The following is a 19,757-nucleotide window of genomic DNA, read 5'->3' on the forward strand; positions in this document are numbered from 1 at the left end:
AACCTTCCTTCATTTTACTAGCGTATTAACTGTCTTCACCCTGGAGGTCTTCTCTTTGATGCCCATTTGGCTCAGCTCATGCATGTTTCCCTTCTGGGACCTACCAGGCACTTCAGTGTTGCACAGCCTGGTGGGGCAGCAGTAACCACCCCTCCCAACACCAGCCCACATCAGCTTTTCAGCTTTGAAATAAAATACAGAAACAGCACGGTGCTATACAGGGTCCAGCTTGGGTAAGAGTTAACTTGCTTCCTAGCAGCCCATATGGTGCTGTGCTTTGCATTTGTGGCTGAACAGCATTGAGAACATACCACTGTTGTGGCTACTTCTGAAACGGCACTTGCATGGTATCAAAGCTTTTTCTCCAAGCTGCTTCTTCAGGACGTGAGGAGGATCATCTCCAGTCCAAAGGATGAAGTTTAGCCAGCACAGGAGGCTCCACATGGCAAAGATGAAGGAGGTGAGCAGACACCGGTGTGAGGTAACTGCCCCAGGGACAGGGACCTGATGCCACGTCCTACTCATGGTACCAGCAGGGGTCTGTGACGTGCCAGAAGTGCCCTGCCAGGGCCACAGCCAGCGGGGCAGTGTGGGGGGAGCACAACAGGATCTATGTCAGGCAGCGGCTGCTATGCCATGCCCCTGCCTTGCCTGCCCTGAGGTCCAGCTCCACCTGCCTGGGCTCCCCTACAGCCCTGCTCACCTCCCTTGTCTGTGCCATGTGGAGTCCCCTGCCCCAGGTAAACTTCATCCTTTGGACCTTGCAATGAGGCAAATGGAGTAAAAGTGGTAAGTACCAGTAATAGTGGTAAGCCACATTCCAGTCTTCCTCTGCCCACCCCCTATCTGTAGATTAAAGCAGATAATCATGTGAGAGTATTGAGTTCTTACTACTAACTGCATGCCCGTGTGGTGATGTTTTACCCCTTACATAAAAGCTTGGATCTTCAGTCTCTATCACTTTCAACAAAATAAACTTCTGTAGTTTAGCTAATGAAAGGGAGCTATTTGATAAAGCTTCTTGCAGGTTCAAATGTGATTAATTTACCACAGCTTATTAAATTACCATCAGCTAAGCTGCAGTTAGTCCAGGGCTTGCTCTTAACCTAGAGTGAAAACAAAGCACCAGGGCTCAGCTTAGACCAAAGAGATTTTGGATAGGTCTTGGTACTCAGCATTTGTCACAAGATAAAAATGTACACCGAGAGCAACCACAGCTCAGATAACTAAGTGTAATTGCTTAATGACAGTAACTTGACCAGAGCTCTAAGAAGCAGTCTTTTTGATTATCATGAGATCGCAGGATAATTCAGTTGGGAAGGAAATTCAATAGGTCAGACCGGGTTGCCCAGGGCTGGACTCAAAAGCAAAACCAAGCAAGCAAAGAGATAAAAACTTTCAATTTTTTTACTGTATTTCTACAGTTTTGCACAGTAGCCTACCACACAGCTGTGTAACATCCACAAATTTCTTCAGTAACAAAATGTAAAATAACAGAGTACAAAAATAAGCACTTTAACTGCTTTAATTCTGCTTACCATGTAAGCGAGAGTAGGAGTTATAAACCTCACTGGCTTTTACACCAGACTATTGCTTCCAAAGAAAAGCGCCATGATGTGCCAAAGCCTGACATCTGCAGCCAGACTGCAGCGAGCTCCCCAGGGCTCCCAGCGAGTTCACCAGGGCCAGCACAGGTGCAGCAGTTCTGCCATTTGTGGCACACAGCAGGACCAGACCTAAGAGCACATCCTCCCTCCCTGTTCCCCTTTTCCTCATTTCCCCATTACGAAGGCTGGCTGTATAGATAGGTGCGATCCATGTTTAGAGGACCCTCTTCAGATTTGATCTTATTAGTCATCCCAAACCAAACAGCAGTTGAGCGTTTTCTGAGCGCTGCAAGATCAATTCATAACCGATTGTGCAGCACCAGGCAGGATTCATTATGCAGTATACTTTTCCTCCCCCTGTTTTTTTGCTTTGTGGTAGTGGTTGTAGTCATTATACAGATCCTTAAAGACCTCCCTTACACCTGCTGGTAGTGACGCATTTAAGAACTTGATGTCCCGTTCAATGCAAAGGTCAAGGATGTGATATATCCCTTCTGTGAGATGTTTCTTCACAGCCGGGTGCAAAGTCACCTATGAGAAAAACAAAACTGCATTAAACTTGAAGACTAAAAGGCAAGAAAACACCCTTTCCACAGTCAGTATACATTAAATGCTGACAACATGTTTTCCAGTGCATCAGACCATCTGGAACAGCCCATTAGATAAAATCCAAGATTTTGACTTGTGCAATATTTTCCTGATTTTTGCAAACATCTTTTGCAGAACAAGCATGCCCCTTGCAATAAAACGCACAAGAGTGCTACTATACACGTTGCTGTGAGGGCAAAGACACTGATCATCTTGGAATCATGTGAACACTCCTCAGCAGAAAAACTGTAATTAAAAAAACCTAAAATACTTGCCCTGGATTACATATTTCAGTAGATCCTGTATGTCTCACATTAGCTGAGAGCTCATATTAGTCTCAGTTTCAAATGAGCACTTTCTTTAGGCTACTCTATCATTTACACTGCGTAGTCAATCAATTTTAACTTATCACTTAACAACTTGATATTTATCTAACAATTTGTATCTGAGGACTTCACCGTATAAGCTTTAATAAAAGAAGCCTTCAAAAAGCTCAGGAGATGTGCATTTCTTCGATCTGTTTTAACACCAGAAATCAGGTACCTTGCCTGAAGTCACGCAGAAAGTTGAAGGAACAGAAGGAATGACTCGGGACTCCGTGCCCTGCTTCTGCCATCATAACCCCGGCTCAACCCCAGAACCAGCAGAACTGCCACTACAACCAGGAACATCAACGCTGACTCTGGAGTCCTCTGGTGCTCCAGGCTAACTGAAATTTGTCTTGCGCTCACAAATCACTTGCTAAATACTTCACTGCCTGAGGCGGTGCTGGCCTCTGGCATAATCACATTATTTTTGCCGCAGAACTATGTCTTATCTTTGCTGAATCCCAAAATTAGCTTTATGCCTCCAGACCTAAGCCTCTGCACTCCAGGCCTAATGAAAATTACATAAAAAGCTGTCATTAAAATTCAGACTTCTTTCTTCCTGAGGCAATTAATAAACTTTCCACTAATGAAGTGCACTCCTAATCACTGTGACAGGCTCCTGCTCTCTTTCTGCCCTAAATGTAAACCAGCTAATATATTTTATTAGACCTGCTAACAGAGCTGGGAAAAAACATAGAGCAGGCATTAAGGCACATAGGCCTTTCTTTAGATCTCTGACCCTGATGGGGTCATTTTTCCCCTCTATGTCAGCTGATCTATTGGCTGGTTTATAACAGATGTTATTTCTCCCTACATCGAGCACTAAAGTAACAGAACAGTCGAGCATCACAACTCCCAGTAAATGTGCTGGGCTGGCCTCTCCCTTCCTAGTGCAGAGAAATGATGGCAGAGAACGAGGACATTTCCCACAGCTACCATCAAGATGGACCAGATGTCCCACACTTGGGATATCTCAGAGCTGCAGTTAATGGAACTGCATCCCTTACATCCCAAACTTATCTGGACTCATGCTTTATTTGGGCCATTCTTGCTTTGCAGTGCAGTTTCCTATAAACACCTTCCAATAACACTATGGGAAGTAGAACCAAAGATTTAAACAGCTGCCACTACTGGCTGGCAGTTAATTATGCTTCTAAGTGTTTTACGGTCTATATAGTTAGCACAACCAATTTGTCAAGCATTACAGAGCTCTTGATGGGAGACATTAAATGTGTGAAGAGCTATTTCACTATTGCTGAATTAAGGAAAAGCACTGTCAACAATATGAAAGAGGCTATAGATGCCACCCACTCCAGCAAGAAATCTTTCTAGAGTAACACAAAATAATTCACAAGGATATTTTATTCCCTGGAATAAAGAGGAAGCACTGAGGGAACTGTTACATGACGACTTTAAGAGTAAGTGACTGTTTAGGCCAGTAGCTTTCATCAGTTTTAAAAGGGTTCCAGTAAGTGTGCAGATGCCCATATAAAGCTTTAAATCTACCAATATGTTTTTCTCAGTTACCTCTGACAGACCCCCAGGGTCTTCAGATCACAGGCTGAAAGCGACTGATCTGGACTCAGAAGAGATGAATGGTTAAAGGAGTTTTTCTCTCCCTCTGCGGAGCAACATGAAAGATGCGTACGTGCATGCTGAGGCCTCCCCTTCATCTGATATCCATCAATTCTCACCAGTCTAATGAGCAAATAAATCATCACCTACTTGTGATCTATCTATTCTGTCAGACAGAAAACACCCCTTTGTCACAGCATCTGATGGCTCACTACACTGATTCCCTTTTCCACACCCAAAGGTTCCATGCATACATTACTGATCTGTGGTTTCAACTATCATCCATCACTTTCCATTTCCCAGTGATAAGTATTGCACAAAACTTTCCTGGAAGTCTCATGAGACTTTGTACACTGCTAATACTGATTAAGTGTCCTTTTAACTTGGAAAGGTCATTTGACCATTCCAGTCAGGCTTTCCGAGTAAAGGCTCTACATTCAGCGATGAACAGATTTCAGAGTTCAGCGATAGTTAAATAGAGCAGAAGTAGTCTTAACAGTAATTTGTCCCCAATATTTGCTGAACTACTATGTTTACTACGTAAACAATAACCAACTTACCAGGAACACTAAATAATATGGCTAAAACCTGATATATCCCATTGTTTTGCTCCCAAACCTTGGAAAAAAGCGGGGCAATAGAGAAGGCAGCTGAGTTTAAGCTGTGTAACAACCTTCATGGTTAGTTGCACTGGCTACACCATAATCCTTCAGAAACATAGCACCAGTTACGGTATTTTTGTGGTGGTAAGAGCCTAAAATCAAATACTAACATTCCTTTTTGTATTTCAGCCCACGCCCAGGCAACAGCCACAAACAATCAATTTGCAGGTACTTGCAACACAAGCAGCATTCAAACCCTGGGTGAAATCTAAATCCATTAGGCTGAAGAGAGTGACAGTTTGAACTTAGGTCTGGATGTGAGAAGCTACTGACCTGGCTTTGGCATTCATAATAGTAGGAGCAGTTGTTTTCAGCAAGGATGGGAATGGTATCTTTGGTATGGAAGGAGAATTACTGAAAAGCTAACAATTCTCCAGCTTGATAACATTTTCTCCATTCACTTACTCATTTAGACCAGATTACAAGACATTTTCCAGGACAATTTTACTTCATTACTTTGCCAGATGGGGCCCTAACTGCTATCAGTCCTGGACAACTGAGACTAGCTGGGAGAAGAACTACACATGAAGAAAAAAAAAAAACCATGTTCTCCCAACATGACAGAAAAGCAAAGCAGTTCTGTAAATAGACACTGTATTGTTTTGCCTTAAAAAAACAAAGCCCACACCTTTAGAAAGCTTTCAGGAGCTGGGTAAGAAAGATTCTCAGGAACTCTTGCTCAAAATAGCAGAGTCTGGATCAAACTTGTATCCCTGTAAGGCACTGCAACTTTTATAACTTCACAGATTTTACAAAACTTAAACACAGCTGCCTTTGGAACAGGAACTCCAAAGGCAGTACAATACGATGGCACTTTTGAGAGGGATGAGAACATGTTACCTTCTGCAATTCAGTCACATACTGAGCCACAATGAAAGCAGAAAACACAGTGAAGTCCTCCATTTCTGCAGCAATATGAGTATACATCCGTTCCACCAAGTGTGCACACTTCAGTATAACTTCAAACTCATCTGTGTTGCCTAAAACAGAAAATGAGTTGCAGTCTGGCATTTAAGGCTTAAAAATGCTAGGAAAAAAACAGAGAATCACCCGGTCTGCCATATGATTCCTGAACTACATGAAGCCAACATGAGCTTGCCCACTTTATCTTCTTTTCTTACTAAGCCACAGCTGAGAGGTGCCCCCCACCCCCATAACACACCATACGCATCTCTTCCAATGGTTATTTTGTAAGAGCACACTGATTCCCACTCCACATGCACTGCAAGCAAAAAGTATTTGTTATACATGCTGAAATGCTAAAAGCAGCAGCTATGGTCCCTTCCATGATTCACTCCCAACTAGCATCGTGGAGGAGAGAACAAGGAGACTGGAAAATTAAATTCTCTACCTACAGAAAATCAGAACTCATCTCTTAGAAACCGCATAGTAAGAAACCTTTCTGATGAGATTTATTACATGGAATACAGCAGCAGAAGCTACAGCACTGGAGATATTTAAAGTGAGACTGCAGAGATCACCTGAGAATTTACCCTTTCGGTAGGCAGTGAATGAAGAGAACTAATACAAACAATGGAGAAGGGAAATGTAGAAATTACTTTCATGTTACCTGTTATGAAAATAAAACAATCCTGCAAAGATAAACAGCATGTTTTAAAACTTTAGGACACCATGTACACCCCTAAGTTTCTTGTGATCCTTGCCTTATGTAAACTTATTATAGAAGCGAGCAAATTCTCAAAGTTTGGCACCAGTTTAACAGACCTTCTCCTCTGTCACTGAGCCTTTGTTAATATATTACTCCACGATGCATATATACGCTTACGTTTGCCCACAGTTGTGGGCAATATATCAGCTGAGATAAATCTGAACATGGTAAGCTGTAGCACATCAGTGGAAAGCCACCATGCTTTCAGGTACAGAAGTTGATAGGAAGAGCAGAAATTGGGCTCAGCAAGCCTTCCCAGTTCCTGTCTACTTGCCTGCCAGTCAGTGAAGAATACCTTATTCACCTAAAGCAGTGCTGTCCGGATGCAGCTCCACAGGAGCATTACCTTCATAAGCCCACAATTCTACAAAGCTCATCCTCAATTTTACATAAAGGACAGATAGGGCTAATGGTTTCAATGCCATAGCTAGGTTTAGATGATTTTGCTTCTGGTGTCCGACTGCCCTGTTCTGCATCTCCTCTTCTAGAATATACAAAATTACAGTGTGTTAATACAGTGCAAAAGATATGGTACCTCTGTCTCCTTTCTGACGTCCTTCATGCATGACAGAAACAACCAGACGATGGAAACTGTTCAGAAAAGACGGTGCTGCTTTCAACAGCACCTGCAAAAACATGAAAAAAAACATCTGAGACTATGTAGTAAAGGGAATGGAGAAGGTAGAGGTACACCACCCCATAGTCTGCAGGAAATCAGTTACTGTGAAGGAGACTGTATAGCCTATACAGCTGTCAGAAGCAGAGACTATCTTTTCATTCTGCATCCATACAGTATGTAGTACATGAGAACCCTGGAGCAGGGCTGCAGTCCTGGCCACATTCAAATATAAAGAACAAGTAAACATTGTATTAGAGTTACTCAATCTCTCCAAAGCAGCATTTGATTTAGTACCCTAATGCCTAGGGAATTTGTTCTTGCTGGTAGAGAACCTGTGTAGCCAGACAGATTCACAGAACGCAAGGTCCAATAACGCTATGGATCACTGTGTGAAAACAGCCTGGAAAGGCAGCTTTCTACCACAGGGGTTTTGTAAGGGCATTTTACCAATGTGTACTGCCTTGCTTTCAGAATTTGCCATTTCCCCATCTTTAACTTTCTTCACTCTCAGTCCTAATACAAAGGCATGAGGCCCCTTCCCTTGTTTCTTCCACCTCTGCCTACATATTCCATGGAGTATCTCCAACCCTGTGCAAGTTCTGGCATTTCTTCACTTTCCCATGCCAGAAGGCTGACAAGAACACCAGGATGATACAATGTTTGAAGGTCACCAACTTCTAACATGTCTAAGCCCTGTTTTCAAAGGACTGCAGAATCTTGATCTCCAGTGAGAATGAGGTCCTACAGCCCGAGTCATTTGTGCTTGTAGAAATCAATCATAAAAAAGTGAAAGTTTTATTCTAATCTAGCATCAGATGTTGATAAGCAATCTGCTGCCAAAGACCAACAATGCAGGCATAAAACAAAGCAGGAGAGCAACTGAAATGATGTGATTTTAAGATTCTCAGCCTTTCAAATAACAAGCAGTACAAAGCACTTTCATACTATCAGGACAAATTATTTCAAAACCACTATTAAAAAAAAAAATTCTCATCACTGGCCTCCGTGTTGGTTCTTTCTACCTTTTTCCCCTCCTCCCACCCCCTCACAGATATACCTTTGGATGACACTGCACAATAGAGAAGAGTACTTCATGGACTCCCAAGAAGACACTGCGATAGTCTTCTGTCTTCAGATGATCCAGAGGTACTGTTAGGAGAATACTGAATGCCAATGCCACGTGGTGTGGATTCAAGAGAACCCCTTCTCCTTGCCTTAGCAGAGCTGCCACAGTCTCTAGAATAGGTACAACTATGGTGGAAATCAGTGACTGGTCCTGACAGGCCTCTTTGGTTTGCATCTACAAGAAGACAGGAAACAGATAAGGAGGAGTGCATTAGCCACCTATCCCTAGCATTCACACTCCAGGGAACCATAATGCTCTGACCTGAGCCAATGGAACTGGACTGGTGCAAGCTGGACTGGCAGGGAGACTCCTGCTCTTTAACCATTTTCATGCAACTGCACCCTGGGCGAGTTGCATACGATGCATTTCAAGCAAGCACTGCTGTGAGGGTGGAATTGTAACTACTCCCCAAGTCCCCTGACAACCAGCACCTCTTTGCACCCCCTCACATGAATGCATTGATGTGGTTCTCTCCTTCACAAGCATGCAGACCTACCAGAAAAGGCAGAAATTGCATGCTCATGATTCCCAGGCATTGCAGAGTCTGACAAATTCTGGTCTAGAGACACCATGACCATGAGAGAAGACAAACCTATGTCACTAGGTTTGTATTGCTGTACAAACAAAGGACAGGAAACCTGGGTTTGGCTACTTGCAGCTAAGTTTCTCATTTAAAATTCAGTGAATTTATATTATTATTTTTTTAATATAAGCACTTTTCTCTTTTTGTTTTGCTGCTGTTGGCTTCTGCTACAACACGTAGCAGATAGTTACCTTCTTTGGACAGGAGGAAGGACAGCAGACTCAGACTCTCTTCTCTGCAGCCTAACAAGTTTCTCCCAAACTCCAGATTACATAGCGCAGTCCCAGAAAATTACTGATAATAAGAAATGGATGACCTACACACTGCACTCACAGAAGGAAATTTATTTGAGGAAGGAGGAGAGAAAGGGTCTAGACAAAAAAGTGCAGGTGAATCTGGTATGGATTTGTTGAGTATCCACAACTTTTTTGTTTCTGTATGCCTCTGTGCGTGTTAGATATAAACCACCACAGACTCCAACCAATAAAAGGGATAGGTAATGAAGTTACAATAAAGAGATACTTACAGCTAAAGCTGTGATTATCTGTGGGCTGGCAAACCAGAAAGCTTTCTCTTTGTCTCCACTTAATGGGCAGCTGAGCAACAATCTGGTTAGCGTAACAGCTGACAATACTTCCTGCAGAAAGCAGATTGATGATCACTCAGGGGTACAAGATGCACTGGTTCCTTTCAAGTACAGAAGAGCTCTTTCAAGGGCAGCGCCAGTTTTGAGCATAACCAGAGCCTTGACACATGAAAGTCCTCCCACCAACAGGTCTCTTTGGAAATTGTGAAGCAAGCAGCAGCTCAAAAAAATGCAGTACGCTGAGCACCACCGGCCCAAATGTACTGCATGCTGCATTTATTTTAGAATCAACTTACTGTACAAAAAGGCTTACGTGATTTTTAAGAAAGAAAAGCCTTCAACTGCCACTAGATAACAGAGGGAAGTAGGGGGAATACAGGGACACCAGGACACTGCATTTGCTGCAGGGTTGGTTTTTTTTTTACTTGCTGGCTGTTAGGACAGACTGGTAAAAGAAACCTATTACAAGCTATACTCAGGTGGCAGGAATTATATGCGTAGTAGAAGAATTCCAGATACACTTTCAAAAAGACATATCAAGAATTGATGCAGCACATCCATGTCTACTTCTGACAAATAAGACAGAACCAGATAAACCCCAAAGTTTAATCCAAGTTTCATTCTCAAGTCACTGAGCTTCCTATGGAGGGTACAGCTGGCTGTTTTGCCCAAAGTGTTCCATATGTCACCACTGCTGCTTAAGCTGCTCTGGAGAAAGGCATAGTATTTAAAAAGCTACTGAATGGTATCTGGTTATTACACAGTAAAAGTCTTTATAGAGACAAATATCAAAAGCAGGTGCAGTTTTGGTTTTACTTAAAAACGTCAGCATTTCTGATGTGCCTTTAGCCACGTTAAGAAGAGCCACAGACAACCAGTGGTTAAACTCACTGACTGCTAGTATCTGTTGTGCAAGAGCTCTGATCGGCAAGTAGAAAAAAAATCTCAGCATGGCCTGTAACATCACAGCTGTGTGATTTCTGTTGACAATACATGGAATTAAGACTGCTGAGTCCTTAAACTGGACAGAAAGTTTTTCCAGTATGTTTCCATGATCTTTCTACCTCTCTCAATTTATATCCAGAGCATATCTCAGCACAGTCACTAAGCCTTTCACTGTGTAAATTAATTTGACCTGACCACTGAACATAAAGCAGGAAGAGGAAAAATTTATTTATCAGATGTCATTCAGCCAACATCATTTTTTCAGATTACAGAAAACTGAAGAAAGAAGTTGACAATAAACTAAGCTCATGCCTTACTTTAGCCTTCTGTTGCCAAACATTCCTCATTTCAAGTCCCTGCAGCACCAGCCTCATTATGGTATAAAACTCCTCAGCACAGCAGTTTCCCAGCAGCTGGACAAGCACCTCTGTCAGCTCCATCTCGATACTTTGGATCACCTGGGTTGTGACTGCAGGACCTGCATATTCAAGAGACACAAGCATATCTTAATCAATTTCCAAGACAGGGGCTTCCACAGGTAAGAACATGGTGAATTGAACCTTAAAACAGCTCTGTGGGTACCTTTTTAACACTCAAATGCACAGAGGGCCCCACACTTTCCCTTTAACTCAGTCCCCACTAGTGCAATGAATTCCTGTTCTCAAGTATTTCCTCCTCTAGAGTTCACAGAGCAGTCATCATATCCATAAAAAGCCTCCAGTAATATGGAAATACTACAACAAATTGCATGCACAAGCCAAGGAAGTACGCTAAACCAGCCACTGGCCTTTACTACAAATGCTGGCCAGAGAGCCACCACAAGTTACAAAAGCATTAAGCTGCTAAAGTTCAGTTCTCTGCTGATCATATGTCACGCTCCCCACTTACTCAATTATTATTATGTAAGACAGTCCTGGACTAGCTTATATCTTAATTGATTGTGAAGGTTTGTTTTTTAGTTCCACAAGTATCTACAGGATCTGTGGCAATGCCAAAAGTCTTCTTAAACAGGAATCTGTAATTCAACTTATTGAATACTTTACTTATTCATCAGAAATTCTTACAGCTTTTTACAGTGATTAATTATGTCTCCAGGCTAAAGCACTTTAACAATCTTAGACTAGTAAAGTGAGGCACAGGATGAGAGATAGAAGTCAGCAGAAAAACTGCAGCAATTGACACATCCTCATGGTCCCTAGTTCTCACGTAAAATCCTTGCTCTCAGTGCCCTTACTGAACCCCACAACGCTGAAGGATCAAAATGCAGGCCAGGGAAGAGACAGACTAAGCCTGTATCTACGTTTAAGTTCTAGCTCAAACTCAACTGCGCGAATTCAAGATCAGATTTTCCATGGAGACCTGTGGTCTGTTCTTAACTACCTAATGCCACTATAAACATTGAGATTGTGACTGTAGTACATCTGAGCAGTGGCCTCCAAAGTGGGGTGCACACGACAATCCATTGGGCTGCAGGAATTACAAATAAAATATCTTTAATAAATAAAGTGTAAAAATAGCGCTTATTTTATCTTTATCTCATGTTTTTTAAACTTTTGTGTATGCTTTGCAATGTATGTAGTATACTAGTAGAGTAATGCATGCATAAAATTTATAAACAAACATATATTGAGGCTGCATGCTCAATTATTTATTTTTTATTGATAGGTGTGCACAATCAAAAATGTTTGGAGACCACTGCATTACAGCATGTTAGTAGTAAGTTCGACAAATTGCAACTGTTCGGAGGAGTTAAACAGAACAGTTATATCTATGCTGTGTTTAGTTCATCTCATTTTCTGAACCAGACAATATAAAGGAGCCACTAGGTCAGACAGCTGGCAAGACAGGTTTTTCATGTCATTTCTAGCCCTGGGTCTTTATTTGATGGGGATAAATGGATTGATCTGCCCATCTCCCACAGACTTTATCAGAATTACAAGTGTTCAGTATCCTTAACAGTTAGGTGATTTCCATTGTTTTACAACCTTGCCTGTGAGATGTAAAAATAGATGAGTATTTTACTGTAAGGTCCTCTGAGACCCTCAGATAAGACGTATCAGATCTGACCTGGTGCACATCAACTGCTTCAGTAGTGCCTGCTACACCAACTACATGACTAGAAGGACACTGCACCTTCAGCCCCATATCCAGAAGTATTACCACATTCCAGTTACTGTCAAAATGCTCTATGGGGATGAGTAACTGAGGACCTCAACTCTGTTAGGATGCTTGCATCTTCCAGGAGAAGATCATTACTAAACTAGACAGTGGCTGTGGTCCAGGTACCACAACATTGCCTCCTTGCAAATTTTCCTGTTATGCGTTTACAAAAGGATAGCCTACTGCTTTAACACAAGTAAATAGATACAGATTCTTCAATAAACTATGTTTTGCTAAATGGCTTTTAACTCGCCTCTGCACTGCAAAATTAGAAAAGGAAGCGGAGAAAGAGAGTTTTCATACCAGTGAGAAGCTTTTTTATAGAAAAAACAACCATGACGGCAGTTTCTTTTCCAGGATACAGATCTGGCACTGAGCAGAAGACTGTTAGGAACTGCAACGCAGACTGAAGGAACTGCAGATTACCTCCGGCGCAGGGCAGCTCTCTCAGTATCTGAGAGTAAAACTTTTGGTACAGTTTAACACGGGGTTGCTCCAAAACCCCACTGGGCTCCTTCTGCCAGCCCTTCTTGACAGTATGGCTCAGATCTGCTTTGAGAAGAGTAGTGACAGCTGGTATGAATGCTACAGGCAACGGCTGGTTTTGGGCATTACTCTGAAGACCATGTTCAACAGTTCTGACCATCTGCAGAACTACCGGCTCCAACAGAGCAGACAGTACATCCGCAGACTGCAGCTTCTTTTCTGGCAGCTGCTGAAGGTACAGTGTGACGACATGACACAGTGTGGTGAATGCCATGAGCAGTAACTGCCCAGCTGCGGGATTCCAGTTTTTCCAAACTTTGCTTTTGGCTGCACCAGCATCTGGCTTGCAGCTCACCAGGAAAGACATAAACTTTTCCAAATTGAGCCTCACACTTTGCCTTCTTTCAATAATCATCTGAAGAAAGTTTTCCAAAAAGGCTTCCACTTCCTGGAGATACTGTGCCCAAACAGGAACAGTCAAATCATCAGTGAAGAATTTGCTAGCTGTGAGCTGGGAGGTCATGACAGCCTCAAGAACATCACTGGCATGAAACACCTTAAAAACAGAGTTGGCATTCCTGCCAGCTTGCAGGCATCTCAGGAGGTGGAAGCAGGTACTTAAAAACTTCAGCAGTAACAGCTTGCTGCAAGAGACACTAGCCCTGGTATTGGCTAGCAGCGACAGCAGCACCAGAAAACATCGGGTACAGTCAGAAGGAAGAAGACTGTCTAGTTTCAGAAGAGAAGCAATTTCTAGCAAACCCAAGCAGCTTTCCAGTTGACTTTCTTTCAGGATGACAGGGCAGCCATTTTTTGCTAACAATACCATACATTGGGCAACTTTCTCCAGTGTTTTCCAAGACATGCTGAGCTCATCCTTCAGCAGTTTGTTTTCTGACGGTGCTTCCAAAAGGTCAGCAGGTCTGCAAGGAGCCAGGATTTCTTCATGCCAAGGGATATTACCTGCAGACAGCTGCTGAAGTGGCAGATCTACTGAATCCCTGGCAGCAGAGAGCAGCACCCTAGCAAACTGATGAATAAGACTGGTCAGAAAAGCACAATGCAGGACCTTCATTTCTGGTAGAAAGGAGCTATGCAACAAACCAAGAGATATCTTTCCAATGCTGATGGAAGGCTCCGAGTCTGTGTCAGCTTCCTGAGCTTTGGCCAATACTAAGGTCTCTAGAAGCACATTTGCAATGTACTCTACATCTTTCAGGGAAACGTACGGCAACAGGATAGTCAGGTTGGAGATGACAAGGTGCCAGTGGGCTGTGGGGTAGGTGAGATCACTTACTGCGCTGATATCTCCATCCCATGGTTCAGACTCTCCCCTGCTCATGCTGGATCTCCCGGACTCCAGGATGAAAGCTGCAGCATGCTGCAAGGCCTGTAGGTCAGCTTCGGTCTGCATCAAGATCATCTTCATTTTCTGAAGCGTTAGCAGTTGTAAGCAGTATTTACTGGTGGAGGCAAAACTATTTGCAAGTTCCATGACTCTCTCCCAGCACTGCTCCTCCACATCAGGGAGGAAAGCTGAAATGCCACCATGCCTTGCAGCAGATGTAGTAACAGCACCAGCAATTTCAGCTGCTGGAGACACGTATTTACTGCAGCTAACACCAAACAAAGTGTCTACCTCAACCCAAGTGTAAACAAGGAGGAGAGCAGAGTCACTGGCCTTCCTTAGCCAAAGGTCTGACTTCTCCTCCTCTCTTCTAGGAGCCTGAAGCAGCTCCATCAGTGGCTGAATTATTCCCTTCTGCATCTTTGCCAGCAGACTCTGAGTGCGAAGGACCACAGAGGAAGGAGTGACATCATCTAGGCTCCTCATGTTGAACAGAAAAGCGTGCAGCACAGAGCTCACTGACAGCAGCTTCAAGGCCATGTCAGCTGACCCTTCAACAGCAGGAATGATAAGGGTCTGGCATTTCTCCACAAAGAGACACAAAATGTCCAGAATCTGGTTGGGTGGCAGTTCAAGGAGGCACTCACGAAGCTTTACTGTCAGGCTAGCAGAGAAGACAGGCAGCCTCAGTTCATCAGCAGCTGGCCAGCAAATGACTGTCAGCACCTCCTCAAAGAGCCGTGGGAACTGTCGCAGCTTGGAGTAAGTCTGAAACATGGTGTTGATGAGAGCCTCCTGGGGCTTCTTCGTACGCAGCTCAGACACCCTGGCATCAATCCAAGCCGAGGCCACTAAGTCATCCAAGTCTGGCTCTACTATAAGGTGGTTTAGTGACATCAAGAGTTTAAGACACCTGAACCAAGCAGGGATGGAAGCTTGGGAGTGACTCATCAACATCTGTGCTAGCTTGCGGTAAAACCCAAACTGTACCTCCTTGTGCCGGATACGGTCACTGGCGACATTATAGATATCACTGCTCAGCACCAAGTTCAGCAGCTGTTCCAAAGCAAGCAGCTCTGTGCTCCAGTCCGCAGGAGAGAGCATATCCTCCCTCACGCCCTGCTGCAGGCCAGAGAGCCTGAGACAGCCAAAAAGTCTGCTGAGCATGTGGAAACACAGAAGGTGATTTTCTGCCTTACAGTACGAGTCCAGAAAGAGCTTATATAGCAGGGACACCGAACCAGCCACAACAGCTCCATGGAGGGCAGGATCACAAAAGGCACTGCCCAGCTTGGTCTGCACTGTGTTGACTGGTAGCAAAAGACTTTTCAAAGCTCCTTTCTTCTTCTCCTGTTCTGGCAGCAGCTCCTCTTTGTAGGATGAGAAAAGCTCAGGCTGGAATAACCCAGCCTGCAGCAAAGTTTCTACTTGGTTGCGGATTTCCCTGCTCAGGTGCTGGCGTACATGGTTGTCATCTGCTTGTGTCCAGCTCCTCACAGTCAGCAAGTGCCTCAGGAGCAGACATGGCTGGAGCAAGTGACTTGTCACTTGCCCAAACACACGATTTGGGTTGGTTTGCTGCCTCTGGATCAGGAGGTACTGAGCAAAGGTAAGTTGGAGGACGCTGAACACCTGGGAGCTCACAGTGTCTTCAGAAGCCAGCTGCTGACATGCCAGCTTGGACAGCTTGCTGAGGAGATCAACCAAGAGCTCACATTTTGCTGTGTAAATGATGGAGAGTGAAGGAGTAGAAAGAATGCCACTGGAGCAGCTCAGCACTGTGCCAATGTTTTGCTGTGTTTTTTGAGAACAGACCTCTGATAATCTTTCATTTATGACCTGAAGATTGAAAAAGAAAACAAAACACAAACCCACAGTCAATTTTGCACACAAAGATAAAGCTCATCGCAATGAACCAACACCACCTTCTGTGAGCTCTGGCTGCAAGAAGGAAGCAACAGGGACCTGCCAACAGCTGCTGCTGGGCCCCTCGTATTGTGGGTCTCCAACTAGAAGCTCCTCTGGCCAAAAGTGTGTCCCTGCATTTGTTTGTGCCACAAGATGAGTGAGGAAGCCCTCCTTCAGTATGTGTACTACCGGTAACAGCGTAAGACTACCCATCCTTGATCCTAACAGTTGATCCTGCAGAAAGGGAGTAAGGGTAAATTTCCTCCCTTCTTGCAAGGTCCCCAAAATGATGTTTCCACCAAAAAACCAAAAAAACCACACAAAACACACTTCCTACCTTTGATCCAGGAAGCTTATTCAGTAAGAATGTTCACGACTAAATATCATTTCATATTTTAAAAAGAGCCAGTTTCCTGTGCTGGTATCTGGAATGTGAAGGACTGTTCTCTCTCTTTTTTGAGGGATATAGAATTCCGAAGAATTAACGTTTACTTGAACTTGCACTTCCCTTCCTTTTCTCAAACTTTGTGTTGGTTTCCCTATGGTTTTCTCCTTTGATCCCCGTTTTATTTGCTCCCTCTTCTCACCTCCAGATAATCTTGTCAGCAAATTCAGTAACAATTTACAAATCTGCTTCTATTCCAGAGTTAAAAATCTCATCTGTCTCCTTACACCTTGCAGTGGACAGCTCACCTCCTCAGCTCAAGCCCCACTGAACTAAAACAGATCCTTAAATTCTTTCCACTGGACTCCTTCCCACCTCTGTCCTTGGTCTTTACGGTACTGTGGCCTGCACCTCCCACCTAATCTTCAGCGAGACAAGTTTTCACACCCAGACCACGTTTAAATTTGGCACACTTCTACATAACATCTCTGAAGCACGAATTTCATCCAACCAATTGCCTGTACTTCACAAATCGATCTCTGCAGGTAAAGACAGTTTTCTCTTGCTTCCTTCCAACCAGATCACAAGTGGGTTATTTTTCCAGCGATTTTGACTGCCTTTGCAGCCATCCACTAATTCTGCTGTTTCTGTAACCAGGAAGCTGAATAGGAAGTTACACTTTCTGGTTCAGTTCTCAGCTGTAACTGAAGTCTCCCTCATTCATGTTCAGCTGAGGCTAAAATAATGATATGATTAAGATCAATAATGATTTGTTGCCATCACTGCTTAGAGTCATCATAAGAAGCTGCAGGGTCTGCTGAACAGCACCTCACACTGCACAAGCACTCAAGCAAAACACACTGATGAGCCCCACAGTGACGGAAAAAATATCTCTCTCCTTAAGTCTTCCAGGCAAAATGGCAATATAAGCAGTAAATAACACAGAAGAGCAACATATGGAACTGAGTCTTTACTTACCTGTCGAAATACTTAAACCAGTTCACTCTCTGATAGTTTGAAGACATTAAAGACAGAAAGTAAGATTAACTTTGAGGTTATCATTAGAACGCTCTGCCATTTTCAGCCTTAGTGCTGCACAAATACAAACTGTATTGTAGAACACAAATAGAGGAATTTTTATTAGAGGTCCTAAAAGCCATCAGATTAATTATTATGTATTTCACACAACACCCTATGCTGTGAAGAGGAGTCAGGTACTGTAGAAGATAAGAACTGCTATCCAGCATGTTACAAAATATCCACAGTGTTAGTTACCTGTGCAATTGAAAAACTGAGACCGATTGTCTTCCCACTCTTTAAGAGATTCTGTAGTCTTCTACTATGGATAACGTTATCTAGATACGCCCAGAGTTTCTCAACAACTTCATCCTCCAGTTCAAGTTTCTTATTGTAGTATGAAACCAACACATGGCTTACCCAATCAAGTAATACCTGTTAACAAAAGGAAAAAGAAGTAATCTTTAATAACCTCCATGCGAGTAAAGGACAGAAGTAGTACCTCTTCACAATTACAGCACTTGTGCCTTGACAGCTGCTCTACATCCAAGCAGAACAGGCTCTGAATGAGCAGAGAAGTCCACCCTTGTAGGTTTTAACCAAGATCTGAAATCCTAAAAGCTTTAATTCCAAATCCAGTTTTGGCGCTTTGCTCCCCCATACCCTCTCAAGACAGCTTTCAGGAGTCAACATCCTAAGACCCTTTCACCAGGGTATAATTCTCACAGTTGATACTGATCAGCAAATGTAATCTTTTAAATCAAAACTTGAAGAATCAGATGGTTTTCACTTTCTGACAATTGGTATTCCTTTCACACCCTCCTCTGGGTATGTTTAAATTTACCATCTAGAAATTCAGGCCTAGGGATTTAGATGTGTGCAAATTGGAAAAGGCTGAAATCTACTAAATTAAATTATTGATTTCAAAATAAAATTATGGTGTATGGCTAGATTTAATATACTGAATAATAACTGAAATAACAGGAGCTCAAAACATTGATCTCAGATGGTGCAAATCCTAGACCCCACAAAACTACTAGGCTGGAGGAGCAGCACAAGACACCCCTCCCTTGGGGAAACACTAAACAGACCTTCAAGAAACAGGATCAAAACAAAAGACTTGAGGGGAGAGGGTGAGTTCCAATCAGAGAATACCCAACCATCTTCCAAGAAGCCCATGAGTCCAGAGTGCACTCTTTGCACGTGCACAAATTCAGAGCACCAGGAAACACACGTGTAGTTACAGTCAGTTCTCTCACCCTGAAGTTCTTGCTCTTACCTATGACCAGAAGCATCAGACTTTAGAGTGTCCTGTATAGGACTTAATAACCAATGCTCATGACAGCTCTGAAGACAATGGTTTCTCATCTATCCAGGAGACAGAACACACACACTACCCTCTCTATAAGAAAGACTCTTCCTGCCTTAATACAAATCTTTCTGCTGAAGCTACTTGAAATATGATGTTATGAAAACATTTAACATAACTACACAGAAATTAAGAGCTGCCCACAATTCACTATCAGAGATATATCTGCCTTACCACCTAGGGTCAAAAGCCTAAGCAACTAGATCTGGATTTTATGAATCAATTCATCCTCAGCCGCAATTAATAACTGGGATTTTTCTTTTCTCCATTTACCATTAAAAAGTACTTACTTGCTCTTTGTTAGGAAGAACGCACTGGTGAGAAATCCAGGCAAAATGGGCGAGTTTGAGTTTGTCCTCCCAAGAAGTCTTGGCGCTTTTCAGCTTCAGGTAAATCCCAGAGTAGATGGCTGCCATGGGGACAGCACAAGGGCCTCCACAGGCGAAGAGACACGACTGAAAGAAACGCCAGAGAGAAGGCAGTAGGACGGGAGGGCGGCCACGCACCCACCGCTCAGGGCCTAACCACCCCCCGCCCGCCTCTCCCTCAGCGGGGCACACCAGGCCCCACACATCCCCGCTCCCCGGTCCTCCCCCACGCCCACCTCTCCCCCACCGGGCCCCCGACCCCCGGTCCCCCTCGCAGGGACCTCGCTCCCCGCCGCCGGCACCGCCCGGCCCTCACCGTCCCGCCGGGCCCGCGCCGCACGCTCCACCCACCCTCCCCGCCGACCTCTGTCCCCGCCAAGGCAGCGCC

General features: G+C 43.7%; 1 protein-coding gene across 3 annotated transcripts; it reads right to left on the reverse strand.

The window, feature by feature from the left end:
* Positions 1-1,394: 1,394 nt before the first annotated feature.
* On the reverse strand, positions 1,395-19,752 carry URB2 (URB2 ribosome biogenesis homolog). 3 transcript variants are annotated; one of them, XM_054821395.1, is made up of 10 exons: positions 19,734-19,752; positions 19,292-19,456; positions 17,891-18,067; positions 12,792-16,161; positions 10,646-10,806; positions 9,324-9,434; positions 8,146-8,388; positions 7,005-7,095; positions 5,641-5,780; positions 1,395-2,138 (listed from the first exon to the last, which is right to left on the reverse strand). In XM_054821395.1, exons 2-10 carry the CDS (start codon positions 19,415-19,417, stop codon positions 1,941-1,943), a joined length of 4,617 nt encoding a protein of 1,538 aa, XP_054677370.1. In that variant the 5' UTR covers positions 19,418-19,456; positions 19,734-19,752; the 3' UTR covers positions 1,395-1,940. The 3 variants fall into 3 exon arrangements, with proteins under 3 accessions (XP_054677370.1, XP_054677369.1, XP_054677371.1); XM_054821394.1 differs by having other exon boundaries at positions 19,686-19,734; XM_054821396.1 differs by lacking the exons at positions 1,395-2,138; positions 19,734-19,752 and adding an exon at positions 19,686-19,732 and having other exon boundaries at positions 5,642-6,392.
* Positions 19,753-19,757: the final 5 nt, after the last annotated feature.

The sequence above is a fragment of the Grus americana genome, chromosome 3 (genome assembly GCF_028858705.1).
Source record: "Grus americana isolate bGruAme1 chromosome 3, bGruAme1.mat, whole genome shotgun sequence".
Classification (NCBI taxonomy): Eukaryota; Metazoa; Chordata; class Aves; order Gruiformes; family Gruidae; genus Grus; species Grus americana.

What these genes read in the sequence shown, in the direction of transcription:
- URB2 (XM_054821395.1), bottom strand. Translation starts at nt 19,417, where the DNA reads ATGGCAGCCATCTACTCTGGGATTTACCTGAAGCTGAAAAGCGCCAAG. An exon ending in TCAGTTTTTCAATTGCACAG is followed by an intron (nt 16,162 to 17,890) that starts GTAACTAACACT and finishes TTCAATCTTCAG; the next exon opens with GTCATAAATGAAAGATTATC. An exon ending in AGATAATCACAGCTTTAGCT is followed by an intron (nt 8,389 to 9,323) that starts GTAAGTATCTCT and finishes GTCTTCTTGTAG; the next exon opens with ATGCAAACCAAAGAGGCCTG.